This window comes from Opisthorchis viverrini, assembly GCF_000715545.1.
Source record: "Opisthorchis viverrini unplaced genomic scaffold opera_v5_197, whole genome shotgun sequence".
NCBI lineage: Eukaryota > Metazoa > Platyhelminthes > Trematoda > Opisthorchiida > Opisthorchiidae > Opisthorchis > Opisthorchis viverrini.
The window spans coordinates 593,040-615,040 of NW_008751854.1; the positions used below are offsets into that span (position 1 = coordinate 593,040).

Consider the following 22,001-nt stretch of genomic DNA (forward strand, 5'->3'; position numbering starts at 1 on the left):
TGAGTATTGGCACGGTTTGGTGAGGCATTTTGACTGGGGTTATTCTTTCCATAAAGCCACTCTAGAATGCGTGATATCCCACAAGGTTAACCTGTTCTACAAAATGTTATTGCTTTATCTTGTTGCAATCTAGCCAGTTTTTAAATGTGCTTAACCTTTACTTTTGATAGCTTACACGCTGAGGAATACTTCGGTGCCATAATTTAAAGGTAAGTTCCGTCCGAGTACAATGTCATCTGTGCATTCCAATAGTATACCCAACTGAGACGTAAAAGTCAGTCTTTCTGTGACCATCGACAGATGTCTCAGTTGTCATTTTGAGCAATATTTCTTCAGCGTAATGCCGTACAAAATGTTCTTTGTGACTGAGCAAATGGCTGACATGGGAATAAAACATTAATACATCAAAAGCACCTGTGTGAGTTTATGATCCCAGACAGGGTCCAAAGTGCCATGCTTTGATTAATGACCTTGTGCAAAGGACAAGTGTTTCGGCTTCTAAACGACACTTGCATTTAATGCGCATTGTGGGGGGAATTTTATTTCAAAGTTGAAAAGAATACGTTTAAACTATAAATAAAAAATATGGCGTTTACAACTTGCGTAAATTTCTCATGTCATATAATGTACCAGTACCTTTGCACAGAAGGTGTACTTTTGATCAGGTCCACTGAGCGGTGTATTTAAGAAAATTATTTTACTAAATTTTCATGTATCCCACAAGAAGCGGCACGATTGACGCTCGTATGACTGACGATCGAAGATTTAAGTCGCTGCCCGTAGCTTTCAGTAGAAACTGCGCGGTTCCTCACTGCAGACAAAGATGTATTCAAGTCTCGTGGGAAAGTGATTTGAACGACACATGTGCAGCTGAGTAACTGTTCCGAGGATAACTGAGTTCGCTTGTGATTGCAGTATTTAATTGCTTTCATCAAATGGCCGTACCTCAATTATTGCATAAAATTGACAAGTATCAGCAAGAGAAACATGGGACTTATTACAGAGCGGATCATTGAGAGAAACGTCCAACCCAAAAACAATAGCGTGAACATAGGTAGTATGTTTTGGTATTAAAATGGGTGAAATATTAAAAGAATATATGCAAGAGTGCTTTTACTGCAAGATAAAATCTGTGGTTATTATTAGGTAGGTTCGTGTTAGGGAGAGAGGTGTAGTCACGTTCTGACGAGGAACGTGGAAGCAAAAAAGGAGAGACAGAGTATGAAATAGTTGATTGAATTGTGCGACGATATGTTCGTCAGGCAATGCCTGCTTGTGGGATTCGAGATGCACAAATATTGTAGCGCGAATCTGTGGGGAAGAAAGTATCTTATTAGAAACATGGTGAGAAAGAGATGGTTTGAGCCTCTGCATGGGTCAGATGTGTGCTTCCTATAATGGCACATCAAACGTTATTAATTAAATAATAACAGCATAAATCACTTCTCTCCTGCTTTCCCATCTGTGCGTGCGATGGATTAGTCAAAAGTTCAGGATGGTAATTCTAGATGGCATACTTGGCCGATAGCAATCTTTGGCTGATTATCCGCACTTCTGAAAATAAGTTGTTGCTTCCTATCTGGCGGATAAAGGCTAAGGCTTCGAAGTTGTATCTACTGCTTACGTGAAAGCTAACTCGGATAGTGAGGTGTATTACTAAAACATTGGATCATATTTATAGCAATGCGTCCAGTTGATTTTAAGGATATGAAATGGTAATAACGTTGTCTTGTTTTGATGGCAATAACACAGAGATCCGTTTAGGCATAAGCATAACGTAAATGGGTTCGATAATTTACAACTAAGATTTCGTCCTGTTTTTGGTGCCAGCATATAATAAAAGCAGCGAAGCGTCGTCAGGCAGTTTCAACCTTGTTGAGAATTATTAGCAGCGCACATCCCACGAAACTCAGGGGGCTTAAGATCCATAGACTGCTGGTCATCGGTTGAAATGTTAACCGTAATTCAAATATTGATATTCACCTCCACTAAAATACCACAACTTTTGAAGGAGAAATAAGAAACCCCTCCGAGTTAAATGTCTTTCTTAGCATATCAACCGTGAAGATGTCCGCTTTTGTGCAGAACGGTAAGCATTTAACCTGGGGGGCCTCAAACCCACATGAACTAAAAACTTATTGTGCAATCTGTTTTTCGACATGTGCTTCTTACTTGAGGTCTGACAACAGGACATTAGGTTGGTTTTTATGGCCTCAGAACAGGTCAAAGCATTAAAAAGTTCTCCGGATTCCAGTCACCGATGATAGTAGTCGGAATGCATCAAGCAGGCAGAGAAAAACAGAGTCCGTAAAGCGCTGCTTTTAAGAAGTGATTTGATCGTGATTCTTCTTTGCGTACATTTTCAGAAAAAAACAGAAATGTTAGAGACACTGTGATAGATAGAGCAAGGATTCCTTGATGAATATGAGTGGCCTTTCTAGAAAATGGTGTTCAGTATCCATAAACAGTTAAAATTCAGCGCGCAATTCTCTGCAACCTAAATCTTGCTTTCCGAGGGTAGTATAAAATAGGTCTGGCTCAGATGGGACACTGGAGTGCGAAGTAAATTCCCAACACTTAATATAAGGTCGATGGAAGTTCTGGACCGCCAACTTTGGTTTTCACCCGTCCTCCACCTAGTGAATCAGGCGGGTCCCTGTTTTCAAATTTTCACCAATATTACCTAAATACAAACTCAGGATTCAGGTGAAATGTATGTTAGTCCCCTGACCCCATCAAACTAATTGACAAATGCCTGTTTACCCCAGCCACGTGTTATCTAATTACTAAATGACAGCGATGGATATTCTGGAACTAGATCTACTGGATGTGGTCCAAAAAGAACGGACAACTATTGGGCCACTGAGAGCGTCCATTGACCGTATGAGGACCGGTGAAACGTACACAGTTTGAATGAAATATGCGGTGTCCTATGCGCAGCCCATTTAGATAACTAATGCTAAGAATGAGTAATAAAGCTAAATCCATTCGAAATTAGTGCTTGTCGCAACCCGAAACTCTGTTGGACGCCTTGTGTGACCCGTGGGTTTGAAATTCTTGCTTTTTTTAACCCATCCTCTTCCACCAATAAAGGCATCAGAGGTACTGGTAAACGTGCCGAAAGAAGAATGCATGTGTGAGAGTAGTATCCTCTGGAATATATAATATAACAACAGTATAATTATATGTGACATAATGTATCATCAATCAGGTAGTGGTGGAAAGAATTCATCAGACAGTTCGACTGGTTACCTTAAGTCGAGTTTTCTTTAGCCCAAACCGATCCGTAAACGCTTGGTCTTAGTTAACTGTTATCGTTTATGTTAACACCGTAGTAGTAATGGATCACCTGCTGCGGCTTAATATTACTTAACCGTACCATAGTGCCGGAACACAAACAGACGTTCATATTTGTCTAAGGCAGCTGACAATAGACAGGCTGTTTTGATATAATGTCTATCTACACTTAAAATTACATTGTAAATAATATAGTGTTTAATGTGTAATGATAATATATAACGTCGGATTTTAGTTCAGCGTCACCATTCTGCGCACAGATTTGGTCATTTCAGATCAAAGTGTGGCTGAAGTGAGGTAGAAGAAGTCAATCCTAGACTCACGCAAGTTCATCAATGGAGAGTCTGGTTCTATTCTGAATTTCATTGCATAACTGATCAACCTGATTACTTCTCAACTTCGAACCAGTGTTGAGACCGTCCTACGCTTGCCTCAGTATCACACTACTGATCACGATATGGTGCTGCTTGTATGGTGAAAGGCTCAGGATTCTTCTTTGATTTACCGCTTGGATAAAACTTACTGATCCGTTTGATCGCATACACACTCTTATCTCACTGACAAAAAAATCCGCTCCGTTCAGTTTTCCGTATTTGAAATGTATGTCGTTCTCTCATTTTCCTAATCCAACCAAGTGTACCATCAGAGTTGCTGTCAGCTTTTGTGATTCTGGTCCCGAATTATGTATGAATTTATAGAGGGGCTTGGAGCAGTCTACCTGAAATAGATTGACCATACCCTAATAACTTACACACCGTAAGACATTATTGTAAGGTTCATAATTGTATGAATCTTTCCATACAGGATGCATTGTTTTCCGCACTACTTTCTCTCCTTTGAAACAGGCGAAATTACAAGGCCCCTTATTTTGGTTCCATAGTAGTCAAACACAGTGAATGACTCTTGCTCAGACCCTTTCGTTTTCTTTGCCAATACTAATACTCATAAACCGCACACTACACTCCGCTTTATTTGAAACCGTGTCCTCTTCTGGGGCACAATCAAGATTCGAAACATCATATAATCATAATCACATTTTACTCACAGATTGCCTATACAGACAGTTATTCATGTTAGAATTTTCCGCTTTTAGCCTTTTCACCTTCGTCTGTCTCTAGGTTTCGCTTATTCTACGAAAGAGCAGCATTTTCCTGGGACGGCTTCCGCGTTATTTATAGAAAATGGGGAGCTCAGACGGGAGTCTTATTCTAGCAAATGAAGACAGAGGAGAATATTTTTACTAAACTCTCAAACAACTATGCAATCTTTTGATAGCGCGTAATTTGTATTTCAGTTTTGTTCACTGTCTGTGCATTTGCACCCATTTTCTGGCGTGACTGTGCTTGTGTCTTCCTTCAGACTACAGACTAAACGGACCGCACTTTGTTACTTCTCAGTTATACAAGCCAGCAAATACTCCAGCTCAGGAACGAGACAATTGATGCTCTGAAATGTCAACTCACATAGGCTGGTCAACGCACTCGTAGGATATGTTCTTCTTTTGGACATCGGCTTTTAGGGTCATCAGATTTTCTGACTTACATCCAACAGGAGGACTAAAAGAAGAGTAAAGAAGACGCTGTTAGTTGGCCATAATATGCGAAACGTCTGAGATTTTGTTTATGGAATCTTTTCTGCTCAAAACATGCTAGAGTTTAACAAGGAAGCATTATTAAGGATTTATGGGTTATGCTTTTCTCTCGTTAGTGAACCTAACTGACAGCTCCTTCTCTGTTAACTTCAGCTGATAAAAATACCATGTGTTTTTTATGCACAAAATGATAAACCTCGTCTGCTTTTTATACATTTGAAAACTTTGCCATGTTTACTGTCTGCCTGTGTTCCCGATTCCCCGACCATTTTGTAAATTATGCAATGGGAGATCACAAGATTAAAACTGTATTGATACCAGATTCAAGGGCATGATCAACATTTAAGCAATCTGCATAGGATTCAATTTCAACGCTTCCTGATTGCAGATATACTATTCCAAAGTAAAATATCTGCACTCTTTGTTTCATACAATGAACTGTAGCATGAGCGAACAATGTTTTTACATAAGATAAATTGCTGAAAGTTGTTAGTGCGGGTGCACTCAGGGGTACGCGTTGTGCTTGTTTAGCTCTACGCTCCAGGACAAATCTGCAAGGCACCAGTGAAATCTCGACCAACGAAAACACCGTGTGGGAAGCAGTCGAGAAGCATCAAGACAATTCTCCACTGATATTTCCTCAGTTAGCTACATCCTCAGGAAATCTGTGTCATCGTTGGGCCAGTCAAAAAATGTCTCTATAACACTATACAGAGGCCGGCATTTTGATCATTGGTTTGTCTTGGCTATGGCAGACAAATGGTGGGAGTCCCTTTGCTTGAAGGTAGACTGTGGCTGTCCATCAGGCTAGCTCATCTCCCGTTTTTATCAATCGCTACGTGGGATAATGCCCGTAAGTACCGAAGCGATATTTTGCACACTGATCTTGCAGACAGCTATATTTGTTCAAATGATTCTACTGAACAGTTGTTGTGTTTTCAACTTCTGACTGCCATTCAGCTCGAACATCGATCGGTGATCATTGGTGACTGACTAAGTTTTGTAGAGAGCCGCCATGTTTGGTTAAAAAAGATGTGGCCAATTTTGAAGGAACAGAAATGAAAAGAGTACAACGGTAGATTTGATGAATAAAATTGAGTTCAACAAATATATTGTTACGACTGACCACTGAGAAAGAGGATAATCTGTTTTTCTATGGAGGAGAATGTCGGTAGCTCAGGTAGCGTAGATGGTCGTTGACTTGTTCGCTGAGCTGGGCAATTTGGTTGCAAACGTTTCATGACCAATCGAGGTGACATCATCAGTGCGTAGTTGTGCAACGACCAGGATAATCTGTATTTCGTCCTCTAAGTGAAGCCAATCTATACTGAAAAACCGTGAAGCACTGTACAGATGTTTCCTCCTTATTGGAATCATCAGCAGTGCTCATCTCACAAAACTCCGGAGAGTCTCGAACCCGCGACCTCCGGACTAGGAGTTTGAACACTTAATCGTTCGGCCACGAGTGGCTGATCAGCAGTGGGATTAACTAACACTTGGACAGGATATAGCAACCCTCATCCTTCAATCACGGGGTTTACATCACGTTGTCACACGTGCTTACTGGTTCTTTGAGGCTTTATCAGCCGCCGTGGCCGAAAGATTAAGTGTTCAAACTACTAGCCAAGAGGTCACGGGTTCGAGACTCTCCGGAGTTTCGTAAGATGCGGACTGCTGACGATTTCCAATAAGGATGAAACAGCTGTACAGTGTTTCACGGTCTCTCAGCGTAGATTGGCTTCACTTACAGGACGAAGTCTCCACAAAAATCTCAAATCTCTTCACATTAGTCATAAACTGTATGTTAGCACAATACCAAAATAGTTAACTTTAATGGAAGCCATTGTCGTCCCGTCTAAACGCTCTGTAAATTTTTCCATATTAACGAGGGATGAGAAACTAAAGTTCTGAACTCGAATAATATGGCATTTGTTTGCTTATCTCCATAGCTCCCATTCGTTTACAATTGCGTTACTTGATGCCTGTCCGTTCATTCAAATAACGCCCTTAATTTTTCACTATTTGTTTTTCACCAGTTCAGGCTTTTGCGATTTACCCATTTAAATCCGTTTAGTTAAATCCTAAGACACCACAAGTTCTTAGGATTCAAATTTGTTGGTTTTCCTGGACGTTTAGCACAGCGATGAGATGTAATGCCACATGAAGGATCCGAAACGTTTGAGGTATTTGATTTGGCAGCGCTTTGTTTTATAGTTTCAAAAGTCCACTTGCCACGCAAAAAGATCACACCCGATATTCAGACACATGTGCGCCAAATATCCATACGCGGAATGGTTACCGCGCCTTATGACTGTTTCGCCGGTGTTACCTATCGGCCATAGGCGGATCATTAAATTGTTGCATGTTAGACGTACTGACAAGTTATATTGGAGCAGGTCAGATGCCAGTGCCTGTTCACTCGTAAGCTGTGCCTTCACACCAGTCGATCCCTTGAACTCGCGTAAATTAGGATCATAGTGGAGATCCGGATGGTGCGGTTATAATGTTAGGGAGTCATGCTTTGATGTCGATAATTCGGACCAAATACACTGCATAATAAGGCTTGTGAGACGGATGAATTCATCACTCTGACTGTTTGTCTGACTAGGTGTCGGTAATACTGCATGAAGTATACTGCTTTCTTGTGAATATGACTAACAAGCTACAAAGTCTAAGCTCCATAGTCTGTTTTAAACATCAATAAATCGACGTTTTTAAGGCTTTCGCCGATTACGTAGCACGAACTTTGTTACCGCAATCCCCCTTAGTAATGCAAGTTACGGAAGAGCTTTTTGTTGGAAAGGTTCTACGTAAATGATTAGCATGTCCTTACTAGGTACATCCTATGTGAAAAATGCGTACTGCTAAACTGACATCTGTCTCATTACGGGCTTCTTTACACAGCATTAAAGGAGGTTCACTAAGAAGGTACCGGCGAACGTGACTGAAGTTTAGCTGGTTACTTGCCCACGAAAGATTTTACACTGCTCGTATTCGATGGTATTCTTCCTTAGAGTCAAGAATCTGAGCGACTTATAAAAACTCGGGAAACGCACCAATCGGATGAGTCCCCACCAAGGTCCAACCGGTCACGAGCCGTCTTAGAATGTTGAGAAACGCATGAGTTGTGTTAGTTCATACCCCGTCAGGTTTGTTCAACCGACGTGTCTCCACCGGGAAGCTTCCCATTGTTGGAAATTGACAAATACAAAGTTAGTAGCTGAACACGGTTGCTGTTATTCCTGTCTACTGCTTTTGAATACAATTCAGTACTATCCATGTATAGATAACATTCAAAAATGCATCATCGTTCAAATGCAGCTTATCTCTAGTGACAAATATATTATGGAGCATTCAAATTTGCTCTGATCTCTGAAGCACACTCTCATTTTAGCACCCTGTTGCGTGGATGGCTGCTGTATGCACGCAAGCTACAGACACTAATATGCACCGAGCATTTCACTCAAAAACGAGCTTTTGGTTAAACGACAAACTCAACATTTCTATCATTCAAGAGCAAATTCACATAGAATAATGCGCCCACCCATGATAAGACAGATTATTTCTCGATGATGTCGTAAGTATCATAGGTGTAAAACGAACAGATACTCTTCTGTAGAGAGTTCATACAGATCCCAATAGACTTCAGTAGTCACTGTTGGGATGCAAATCACATTCACATGAACCCTAAAGAAGTAACTGAATATAAATGGCACTTACCTCAACTCTACTTTCTCCAAAGGATATACGATGTAAGCAGTGAGTTTTGTCACTCGGGGAAAATGCAGGTTTGGCAATTCCGAGCTACCAAACGTACTATAATTAATGGAACATAACTTGTAGATAGAAGAGCTTTCGATTTGCGGTGCATCAAGACAAATTCAAGATGGGGCTGAAACATTTATACTATTAGACTATTGATGTGAATCAAATCAAATGCTTCATTCTAAGATGTATCGTTTTCTATTGTTGAATTGTCCTGTATCACCTGTTATGATCTGATATGAGCGGAGCATGAAATCAGATCTTCTTCTGATTTAGGCCTTGTGTCTTCATTAGGGCGGAAGAAATGGATTGACGAGGACTGTGAGTTAGTGTGGCGTATATCAGCAATGGGGATCCGGGCTTCCCAAAATGGACCAAAAAATGTACATTTATTCTTGGCTATTTGGCTGAAACTGGCTTCCAGATCATATAAAAAAGAATTCCTCGGAGTGGCCACGGGACTTAGCCAAAAAGTTAATGAATTCATTCTCTTCGATTTTCTTTAGAGGAGAATGTCGGTAGCTCGGGTAGTGTAGACGTTCGTTGGTTTGTACGCCTGGCCAAGTTCAAAGGTCACGTGGGCATGGGCGAATGAGGACACGGGATAGAAAGAACAAACAGTGGAACCACCCGACCGAATAACTAATCGCGGTCAAAGGTCACCCCCGGCTACCAGCACGTATATCAACACACACGTAACACTACTGGACGCACAACCACCAACCCACAGCTACGCACTACTACGCTGCACAATAACGCACTGATGATGTCACCTCGATTGGTGATGAAACGAAAAGATGCGGAACTTAGTTGAATTGGACTGCATATGGATAAGTAGATAGTTAACTAAGACGTCGCACAGATTATTTTGTTTATTCTACTTGAGTGATCACGCTACACTGTCTAATTGCCTTTGTAGTCGCTAATTATTTGATATCCAACGACCTGAGGGTTTCTAAACATATATGCACATGTTCTTCAATATAATGATAACCGACCGACTTTGCAAGCCGAATATTACCACGGACTACTAAATTATGATTATCAATTCATTTTCATCCAACTTCACCCGTATCAGAAAACTGCCTTTACCTAAACCGGTTTGAAAACGCAGGCGGTTCTTGTGGGTAAATGCATTTATGGATTTGAAGTAGTCGCCTTACTGCATACAGCTTTATTGTTTTATCTTTCAGTTTTCAAGAATAGATCATCACAGATGCCCGGACTGTTGTTTAAGACCCTGGAAATAATGTATCGATAAGAACTGCTGGACAACCACCATAATGGTGTGCCCTACCATAAATGTCATTACGTCTCCCATTTTCTCTTATCTTACACATTTTGAAGCGTTAGTAACATGTGTGACCCTTATGAGTTTTAAGCAAAGCAGCCATTTTCTAAGAGTACTTGTGTTCAGCAAAATATACTTACCGATTTCTATCGTAAGGGATCGCAAATGACCCGTTAAGAAACAATCCGACGTCACCTTCAACGAGCTTTGAAAACTGAAGGGAAACCGATCAGTAAGACATATGATACTAGAGTGACCGTTCTCAGAACGAAGCAATTTTACCATGGTGCAACTTAATCTATGAAAGAGACTTAGAAGTTGATCGAAACCATCAGAAAGTTAGCATTTTTTCTATCCTTCTATGTTGCGCAAGTGTAGATTGTAGAACGGTGATGCAGTGGAAATTCATTCGTTGCTGATTTGTACTATTTCATAGGCCTATCTATTTGGCAATACTAGTAATATATAGCGGATCAAGCAGAATTTTGCTCGAATCATCAAAATATTAATCGTGTAATTCATGCTAAATCCTTATGTGTAGGATGCTTTTTGTCCAAAAAAGCCTAATGTAGGATGTCATGCGGATTACGTACAATATTTAGCTTCAAACTATATAAACAAAAGTCCTACCAAGTAATACTGAAAAAGTAACCACAGTCATCCGTTTTTTGGACTCCAAAGCCACTGGTGAAATTTTTATCACGGACATCAGACCCATCGAACCTCAGTATACTTCCATACCTAGCTTGACAAAAAGTGCCTTACGGAACCCTATTGTACAGACTTGTTTAGAAACGGGCTTGCTATGTGTAATATGACAGACAAATGTGGCATATGATAACCGCGAAACATTTGTGTGCAAAGAAGCCTTCAAGTATATTTTACTGCGTGACACTGGTGACCATCGTAACGACAGTTTAAGTATTTAGGAAGCTTTGTTAGGTGGATAGTCAAGTGCATAATTATTTTTTATGTAGTATTAATAAAACGCTTACTCCATCTAAAACTATTTTGGTAGTTTCCTGTTTTGTTCTCTTATTTAGAACTGACTCCCGTACATGACGTTTTCCAACGAGGTGGGAGAACGTGAATTCCAGAAAATTCACTGATCAATAAAAATCCAGCCTACTTGTCAAAATGATTGTCGACTTGCGCTGGGTGATCAGAAGTGCTTCGTCCTGCTTACGAAGCATACATCATAAATGGAAAGAACACATTACAGGGACTAGTTTTTTTAAGCAGTGATTGATGTGCATTATCTTTGATCTCTATCTACTCACCAACAGATGTGTCTGAATAAGAAACTAGAGTCAATTTTCAATCAGTTGGAAAAAGGTTTGAAACCGATTGAGAAGTCATTCTTTCAGAAGGGCTTGGTAAACAATCGGTAGTTTTTTTATTTTGGCAACGTTCCGCTTCATCAGGCCAAATTATAAGACAGATGGGGAACCAATCAGTAAGTCCTCCTTAGATTATCACACTAGATCATTGTTGAGTGTTAATTGACAGTGCTTGTCGGTTAGTGTAGTTGTCAAAATCTTGCTTTGGTGGATTGGGGAGTTTCAACTTAATTGTGGTCGGGTTTGGTTCCTTTATCTTCCACTTCAGTTTGCTTCGATTGATGATTCACCTCGGATGCTATTGGTGAATTTTTATGGGTCTTTGTGAGGTTGTGAGTGCTCCGAAAGTTTAGTTTGAGAGGGGAGTGAGGTCCACTGGAATTCAGATGACGACTACTCCTTCTGATGACCGCACACCAACACGTGTTAGGTCGACTGATCCAAAACTGTTCCCCACGCCTTCTATTCTGTTAACACTGGGATGCTTGGCGATTTCTACCGCCTCGGTCATCAGTCTCTGTAATGTGGACCGTAGTCCTCAACATGCTGTAAGTCTATTTTGTGTCCCGTGTCCAGCGCGTGTTCTACAATTGCCGACACTTTCAGTAACCGTTGATATTCATCCGCATTTCTAGGCGGCCTGTTCATTTTCCTATAGTGATCTCCGATTCTGGTATCAAGTTCTCTGGCCGTCTGCTCTATATCGACCTTAAAGAAGTCGATACACTTAATATTTGTAAACACAGTCCATGGTTCTGTTTGCAGGAAGATGATTCCTCAATTACACCAGTGCAGAGTGCAGAGTTTTTCCCCCTCTGAAGGCTACTCTTAAGTTGGCCGTGTTTAACATTCTTCGAATGACCTTTGATGTCCCTGGTTTGAATGGGATAACATCGGTCCCAAACCAATCACCTTGTCCCAAGCGGTTCATCAAGGATAGCAAATATTTGCCAACTTCGGCTCTACTCCTTTTTAGTATAGATGTAACATTCGCATCATCGATCACTAAGGTCTATATAGGACAGACGGCCATGGAACTTCACACCGGAGTCCGAAACGATATGGTCATTTTCGTTTAGTTAACCCAAAAATATGCAACTTACTGAACTTGAAGCACTTTTCCAAAACGCATACACAAGATCTGCTTTGCCGCTGCAGCCGCATTGTGTGTGATAGACCTTTCCAGCTGTCTGTTTTAGGTCGCACCAGTCCAAGCCGTTAAATATATAACCTATGTGGGTAGAAAACGTTTGGTGTACTAAGTACCCATATATTTTTTGTCAGTCCTGAAAAAAATAAAAATAAACACTCAACCGAGCAATCAATCAATAAAGCAGATACTGTATTCTGTTAGACACTTGAAAGCACACAAGCTTGACAGTTGAAAATGGTTCTACCTACCTAGGCGTGTTCTCGCTCTTTCTGCTGCGCAGGCTGTGTATTTTCCGAGAACTGCATGGCCTGTAGCAATGCAGATTTTAGTTGGCCAAATGACGGGTGCTGAAAAACTCCCCATCCGGACTTCCCCCATCGGTAAACATGTTAGAAGACATCTCTGTTGCTCGAAAACCAACTTAAGGAAGCCCGTCATCTCTCCAGACCATTTCGCTGAACTTAGTGAGCCTTCAGTTCACCAAATCTTGGAATTTGACTCCTTTTACTTACAAGATGCCAAGTAAGCTTTGAACACCTAAAGATTTGAGCCCCTCTCATCCCTCTCCAGTTTGTCAATCTGTTGTTTCGCGGGCACAGCCGTTGTGCATGGCAGTTAAGCATCGGAAAGGAATCACAGCTGAACAGATATTATTATTATTTTATGTTAGCGTTAAAACATTGTTTAGAAAAATCCCGAGACAAAAGTCATTGACCTGGGTCATTTATGTATTCCAAACCAAGCCTGTGGAAGTACCTACGTCGTTTTCAATCCGCTTTTGAAGTGTTACAATTGCGTGAGCTGTTCCCATCTCTCTCCAGAATGACCAAATTAGGCGGTGTCTTCCCTAGATGTCCTAACTATCCACTCCTTTACCGGGTGGCTGTCGATCAGATATAGATATAATAACCAAATGAAAAATATTCATAAGGATCTTTCACTATCTTCAGTTTTATCTAAAATCAGTTATTCGTTAGCTGTAACTGTGGAATCTATCCTTTCTTATTGTTCTACCAACCCAAGAAATTGAATTTAGGATTCCGAGGTGTTCATCGTCTATTATACTTCAAGAATGAACGAAACGCTGATAATGGCAATGGGGGACACTATGTGTTACCTGAACATGATTCTTACGAACTTCAACAACCAGCTTACTGTACCTTTCACTCACCGGGAAGTGTGCCCTCTAACACATCACAAATTCCAAGGTTTCTGCAAAACGGAATCGAGAATGGTCTTGTTCCTGACCAGAAGAAAGGCTGTAGAACAAAAAAACATTGCGATTTTTCAGAAAATTTACGGACACCTGTAACTGACACTGCTTTATTTTTAAGACGACGGGAAGATTGTACTAGGGCGCAGAACATACTGTCTTGAAACGAGTTGGCTACTTAAAAAATGTGTTAGAATGACAAAGGAAACATATGTAATGTACCACGCAACTAGACAAGTGGTGTTCGTCGGCCACGAATAAGGTTACGTCAATGTATGCATTTAGGTAGCCTAAAATCAAGCTATTTTGGTCCAGCAATTGAGTGAAAATTAAGAGAATCCAAACCATATCAGTGATTGCATCAGTCCTTTTTTGTGGTTTCTCATCGAAGGAGCAGTGTCATCTCCTAGATGAATTCGAGGACACTATTTTCTTGGGGTCACACGAGTACACCAACTAAATTTTGCAGCTACTTCTTGATCCTTACACGTTATATGATTTGCCAAACTGTAAAGTATAAAAAAGACTACTTGGCGTACCTTTGGGCAGGTCCGAACATGTTTGGGTTAGGGTAGTGCTTTGCTTCGGAGGTAAAGGCCCATTTGTATTTTGTATTCTTCCACCACTATTCACGGACGTGCATCCATGCATCAAGTATGCCATCCGGAAGGCCAACTGCAGTTGGATTTTGGGATATCAAGCGCCACATTATGGCTTTTTTGGAGCTTTTTAACTTATGTACGCCGGTGGATATTCTCTTTGCTAGTTGTCTTGCTATCTGGCCCACATATTCAGCGGACCACAAACTTTAGGTATTACAGATTCACAATCTGGTCAGACAGACAAACTGGCCTTGAAAGATGATTTCTGAAAAAAACTTTTTACCACTGCAGTGGAGATTCTTTCCTTAGATCGCCTATTGTAAGGCCAACCTCAGTGCAAGAATAATTCATTTGTCGATAGTGTCCAAGTAAACAGTAGGAATTAGTCCCATCTAGGTACCAATTGTCCTAACAGAACCCTGCTGGCAGCCCACAGGTGAGTTGGACTTCCGGACGATCATTCGATTGTCGAGAACTCCGTATCTGTTTTATACACAATGTTTTTCTTTCATGCTGCAAATTCCAAAATTGACCAAAGAGAGTCAGACACTGCATATAGACATGGCTTTGTCATTCTGTATCCTGGTAACCTGGAGTCTGATTTCTCAGTTATCGTGAGACTTCCGGGTAGTATTTCCCAGATGATCTTGCGCAACTGAGAATCTATATACGTACAGCTCTTGACAGACATGCACTCATTTCAAAAGGTGATTTACTTGCATGCGAAGAACCTTAAACTTGATGATGCCATTAAGGAAGATTTAGGAGACAGTCAAATTTCGTTTGACGTATGGTGGATAGGAGCCTCCGTTTTTCAGCTTCAAATGACGCTGGAAAGATGGGAATCTTCAGTAGGATATACTTCACGACATTTATGTAATTTTAATTGCACACTGAATAACTTGGTTGCTCATTGTTTACTATTTTCGGGAGCCTAAAACAAGGATGCACAATTACTCACTCAAACTCGTTGAACAGTACTAAAAGTGATATCGCCCTTTACAAAAACTTACTTTTGAAAGTTTTGGTTGGTATCCAAACAAGCTATCAACAAAGGGATCGAATAGCTTTGGATCCATGGTGCACAACAGACTCAGTTGTTCCCCCGTAATTATTTTCTCAAATTCCGTCCACACGTTCTGACAATCTATCCTGTGAAGTTGAAACAAAAAGCAACTTACTCTAATATGAAGAGTGAACAGGTCAGTAATGTATATTTTACATTATTTAATTGGCTGTTTGGCGGTGAAACTAGGTTGTTCGCGGTTGAATCGCGTGACGTTTGTGTATATTTACAACGACACCGCCGAAGTTTCCAAGAGGTACTTTGATCAAATTCATGAAGACAGAGTTCCAAAGCAATTTACCTGATCTTCAGTAGCCAAGAAATTGGCAAATAGGAACACAAGGTTGACGGAAACTCGGAGACCGCATCTACCTGATGAGCCCCAAGAAGGGCAAAACCGGTCGTGGGCCATCGCGGCCTTCTCAGCAACTTTATGGGTAGTGGATTACAAAAGGATATTTTTTCCACCTGATTAAGTTAGCTAAGACGACTAGGCCACAGCCCAGGAAATTCTGATATATCTGTTTTCCGCAGCATCTTTGTCTCCAAAATGGGTACCTTCTAGTGTTCACGATTTTGTTTGCAAATGGCCAGCCTGAAAATATGTGGTAATAAAACCCAACCGCGTCTTTTTTACTCCTTTGGTGGCGACCATGAGTCACAACAAACACAGCCAGTGCTTGGCAGAAGACGAGTGTGTGGATCCGAGATAGAACCGAGGTAGTGATAGGTGGCCTGGAAAATCATCTACAAAGTGACAAAAGCCTATGTTTCGTCGGAATCCCAGCAATAGATTTATGTCAGCAAGTCTTGATCATCTTGATGAAAAATGACACAAACGGCTGACATATTTCGTGGCAATCACGACCTGCGAAAATTTTAAAGCAACCGAATTTTAACTATTTGCGGAAGATGAAAGCTCCAGATGAGCAGTCAGTCATAGTGTGTACATTGAAAAGATATTCACTTGGATGCCTACAGGTGGTCTTAGACTGATGTTCACTCTAAAAGTATGATGTAACTGTGACCATCATGTGCTTGAGGTTTAGAATTTCCAATAAGGGAACGGTCCAAAGGGAAAACACCCTTTCCATAAAGGAAACTACTCACAAGGTTGCTGAAAACTCTTCGATAGCCCACGACCGGTTTCGCCCTTCTTGGGGCTCATCAGATGGGCGTAGTCCCCAAGTTTTCGTCAACCTTATGTTCTACTTGAAACCGAAATGCACGAAATTAGCAAAATACACTCAACTTATGAGTAGTTTCCTTTATGAAAATATACTGCGATATCTCGAATATCCTGCCAACTGAATCATGAGGCGACCTGTGTGCAGCACATTCAGTTGTAGAATATCATAAACGAGAGATTCAGTCGAGTCTCTTGTGAAAACCAAATCGATTTGCGAATGAGTGCATTTCTTAAAAACACCCTGTTTTAACGCAGCTTCTCCGTCGTAACAATAAATAAACCATCGAGACTTGGAGTTTATCCACATCTGTTCAATAGTCATATATTTTTTAACTTACTATCAAAGAAATAACCACTAATCTGTGATCAAAAACTGCGTGCGCGAGACATCTCACACCACATTTGGTACTTTTATGAATAATTATTGAGCCTGTGTACTCTCAAAACACATCCGACTTCTTCGAATTTCCTGAGTGAACTGACGTGACATGCAGTATAGGATTACGATACTAACATACACCGTACAATATTAGCAGAGTACTACCTTGTTCGATTATCCCTTGTTAACTCGTGGGATTCGTGCGTGTCAAACAACTGATTTAATAAATTTCCTCCACGGACCATTGCGACACAATGGCTCCTTGGCCAAAAGTTTCGTCAAAGAAGTATCGCTTCTGAACTCGACTAACATCAGGTCTGAACAAAATATACAGAGGATTTGAGTAACTGTAGTATTTGGTGTTTCATACGGAAGGCATGATGTGGTCTCAATTTGTTTTTTACATTTACTGGGCTGGGTGCAATTCCTAAACCTCTTGAATTTCGATAGTTTTTCGAAGATTCTATATGGAGAGCTCCTTTGAAGATGTTGGATGGCGTGTTTCGACCAGGCTTTATCAGTGTGTAAATCTACTCCTAAATTGTACATATCGGTCGCCCAGTCTTGGCAGCAACACGAAAAGCGGGCGTACAACTATGTATCAGCATTGTCACTTCGTACGTGAACAAATGGAGCAACTTTTAGGGCTCAAAACCAATATCATTGAGGATTTGGATTTCATCTGACTCCGACGGTTATATCTGACATCGATGGTTATATCGCAATTAATTTCAGATAGCTTAATTTCAGGCCTGCTTGCCTACCATTGGAATATTTCTCCTATCCGATAAACCCAGTTCTTTTCATCTTCGAAAGCAGTACGGTAAAGTTGCTATTGGAAGACTTCCTTTTCTGCATGTTGTTCCCTGTGAAACCAAAGGTGGCTTTTGGACAGCACTTTTGTGTGAATAGTGTCATAAATGAGAAATTCAGCTGAGGGTCACTTGGATCACTTGCCAACACCATGTAAACACTCAATTAAGCCATTTGGTACAATGTGCGTACATTTTTTTTCAATATTGATGGGGATCCGGTGTAACTCATGACTCTGAAAAAGAGGGAAACCGGCGGTACATATGGTCTATTTTTACAGGCTGATGCACACACTTTCTAGCTGAACTTCTCCAAGCTTCAGTAAATCCCGGATGCATTAATTTCACCAAACATAAGGCTACTTTTCAAGCAAGTAGGAACCAAAAGAAATCTTGCTTTCTCTATCTTCTCAACACGATCCAACGAAACGAAGCTGTGTGGGAGCACACCACTTTGTCACAACTTGTACCAAGTAACAAGTAACAATTTTCAGAGGGCATAACATTATCTGGTAGTTTGAACTTTTTGTGTTCAGTGTTCAAGGTGTTTGGTCGTCATAGTTACGCAGACCCAAGCGGACTGTGATATAGGATGCATAGTTTTACCACTTGGTGTTTTGCTTTAAGAAGTTGCTTCAAATGAAACGCAAATTTGCAATAATTCATATTCAATCCACGCGGATTACTGTAACCTTGGTTACTAAAAGACAAGCATTGGGCTTATGCTTGAAAGCCATACTGTCAATACGCATGCTACCTGTGCTTAAAATGAACCATTTTCCAGACTTCGTTCAAAGAAGTTGCAATTTAGCTAGCAAGCGACTATTGTTTTTGAAAACGACGGATACAGTTCCACTTGAGGAAATCACCTCGCGCGTCCGGGCTGTTGGATTCGCCCCGTGGGTTCATACAAAATGTTTGTGAACAATGCCAGCATATTGTGCTACTTTACATGACGACCAGGGTGGTATCGCTTGGGACATAATGGCTTATTAAGAGTCATGCAGCAAAATAAATACACTACTCAAAAAGGAGGGCGCATGTTTAGGTCTTTTGGGAAAACAGTCAACCCCGGACACCGTGATGTGAGCCATGTGATCAGAGAACGGGGGTATTCTATCTTGTTGAAGTAAAATTCCTCTAGGTTTTCAATAGGCAAGTCCCGAAGACACTGTTCAACCGGTGGGGCAAAATAACGTGGAATGCCAACCCATCCTCAAAGATCCATGGAATCCATGCTGCCGACGACTCACACAGTGACGAAACAGCCGAACGCTTACATATGAAGGCTTATCATGGATTGTCTTCTCAAGGATGACTGGCTGGAACTTCAAAATCTCTCATCAGCGATAAATCAGACAGAAATGACGCCTAGTTTAGAATCTCGTTCGCAGATTCCATTTTCGTCAAACGTGGCTGATGCGCTTGAAAAATGGCTACGAATCCAGTTAGTGGTCAGCGGCCAGGCACATGTGTTGGTAACAAAAATGATGGAATTGACTGACCGATTTAAGTGATCCAACACAAAATTCACTACAGCTAATCCATGGTTCACCAAATCATTACCGAGTTCAGTACATGGAAAAATATGGTGCTTGAAGCATTATTCTTCAAAGCTGAATATTAGTGCGAGGAAATATCTGGGTTTCATTTCGGAGGCATTAGACACACGTTCGCGTTTAGATGATTAGTATCAGAGTCGGACATGCCGGTTAGCATTGATCAAACCAGTGGACGCCTGCGTGTGAATGGAGTACCAACTTCCTCTGAGTCAAATATCGCACCGATGTGCCCCAAAATGGATACCTTTGGAGCGAACTCCCTACAGTTTGTTTAAAGCCGAGTGCCTACCTCATTAGTGTGGCAAAAAATTAACATTGTTACCAGTTGCATGTATTTTATCGAGTTAACGATGTCATCTTTCATGGTTGAAGACCCGCCTCGCACACGATCCTAGGGACCACCCTTACAGACTGGCAATCTATATCCTGACTGTTTCATTTTGCGGTTATATATATATATATATATCCAGCAAACTTACACTCAGGATTGGTGTCTGCTGACCTCTTGTAATGTCCTATTTATGGTATAGAAGCAAAATCTTGACAGTGTATGGACGAATAGTGGGGAAACTGGTTAAACGAATTTGAACGAATGATCGAAGCCCCCATCTCGTAGTAGCTGAAGGACGTTGTCTGAATTCAAGGGCCCCTAAAGCCCCACTGCTGGAATAGCAGTCAGGTAGGCTTGCAAGCCATAAAATGAACTTCAGATAAGGAAGGAACCTGGCACTTAATACAGTGGCCTGAATGAGGTGATTCAGTGCTGCGAAACAAACTACCGAATCGAAAGTCTCAGTTTCGCTGGCAGAGCCTCGATCAGGTGAAACTGCACAAGTGGACGCAAACGACTCAGCAGGATATGCCCTGTATCATCGGCATATTCACCGACCTACTACACTGATGGCACACTAAATTTTGTCCATCAAGTGAAATTTACGTGGTACCGCACCCATATAGTATACCAAGCTAAAACCCGAAGGAACTGACAGGTGATAAAGGCACATGGCTGATCAACAAGTAACCTGAGCCAATGCTTAGATTCGTGCCTGATCAGCCGATTGCCGAAAGATGGTTTTGCAGCCAGGTGAATTGCATGCGTTGATGGTTTTCGAAGTTTGTGCCCCTTCTACAAAAATTAGGCTGCCGTAGATTCAAGTAAACCCGTGCTCTCACGTGACTTAAGTTGTAGATTGAATACAAATGGTATGATCAACCGGATCGTTTATATCAGAGAACTGTGAATAAATGCGTAACCAAATTTTGTTCGGGTTATTTGTAAGCGGCTGCAAAGTGCAATAGAACGACCTCAACCGACCGAAGGTCACAGCATCCCTCTTTCACAACTTTCTTAGCACTAGCTCACCCACACAGACTAACAGAAGGTTCAAATGAAGTTCAAGAGGAACCATCAAATGAACCGAACCAGAAGAACTAGACCCTAGCCTGGACCAAAACACAAGTAGGTATCCCAACGACCCAACACTTGTTCAACCACTCAAACATACTAAAATCCCTTGACCGACACCCAACAGAGATTTAGCTTGACTTAGCTGATTGGTTCTCCTTCCGCCTTAAACCTCGATCAAACTCGAAACCTAGTCACTTGGCGTGACGAAGCTTTTGTGACAGAAGCAAAACGTTGCTCAGCAATAAATCTACCGATTGTCACCAAACTTTTTCGAAAAGAACGACCTCTCATTTGCCAATTTTTTCCGACGTGTTAACGTAACATTGACGAAAAAGTACGTGAGCGACACAGACGAAATCTATGTCGTGGGTTGTGCACATCCGCCTAATTGGTCTAACATTTGAGAGGAGTGGCCCTCACATAATATAATGCCAACAGTACTTCGCAAAGAATGTAGGGTTAAAACTTTGTGAAAATCAATAAAAAACGGCGCGCCTGGGCACTACTGTCTCTCAGGAAGTACTACTCCTATGTTTTACGGAAATTCTGGTGTCCACTTGGCGACACCAAAGATCATTCACTCTGTAAACGTTATTCACAATGAAAGAAGATATAAGCTACTTCACAGGATTTCGCCCTCGGCACGGTTTGGCTTGTTGGCACAGTATCAGCGTCCTATCGATACGACTGAATATAAAATACTTATGTTACTGGATTAATATACAAGTACAAAATGTGTCCAAGGCATGTGACCGCATTTGGAGACCAGATCAAACGGTAGACTTACCCATATATTCCTTGCGTAAATTTCCACTCGGAGCATCTCCCAACTACTAACATTTGAAGCAGACTAGGTTCATTCAATGCAAGTCCACCAAGGATTTTGCAAAACACATAGATCAGGAGTGTGTATGCACTGGCGTTGTGTAGGGTGTGCATGTTCTGATTTCACAAAGTGCCACATCACCGTGGTTTTATATGCTAGTTAGTGTAGCACAGGCCGGCCCATATGTTTTATCGTGCGCTTAACTAGCCATTTGGTGTGGTTTACATCCGCGGGACTTCCGCACAAAACGGCACGCACGACTGTAAGTTGAATGTGAATAGACTCATTGAACCGAGGCTCGCTCCGACGGATACAGAGTTTGAATTTGATCATTTGTAAGTACATGAGGTTAGGTTGTGCCCTGCTGCACTCGACATATTCAATTAACTGATCCACTTACCTCAACCAACTGTGCGCATGCTATTTGCCCGCTACGCCCGGTGAATTTCGCCAGGTAGGGGAATGCAAGTTGCACGCTTACACAAGCTTCATGTCATAGACTCATTT

General features: G+C 41.3%; 1 protein-coding gene across 1 annotated transcript; it reads right to left on the reverse strand.

Moving 5' to 3' along the window:
- Positions 1-595: 595 nt before the first annotated feature.
- On the reverse strand, positions 596-21,607 carry T265_08022 (hypothetical protein; the record flags this gene model as incomplete). Its single annotated transcript, XM_009173709.1, has 8 exons — positions 596-1,311; positions 4,761-4,853; positions 8,609-8,704; positions 10,085-10,158; positions 12,388-12,515; positions 13,609-13,696; positions 15,266-15,404; positions 21,456-21,607. 8 exons carry the CDS (start codon positions 21,605-21,607, stop codon positions 1,176-1,178), a joined length of 906 nt encoding a protein of 301 aa, XP_009171973.1.
- Positions 21,608-22,001: the final 394 nt, after the last annotated feature.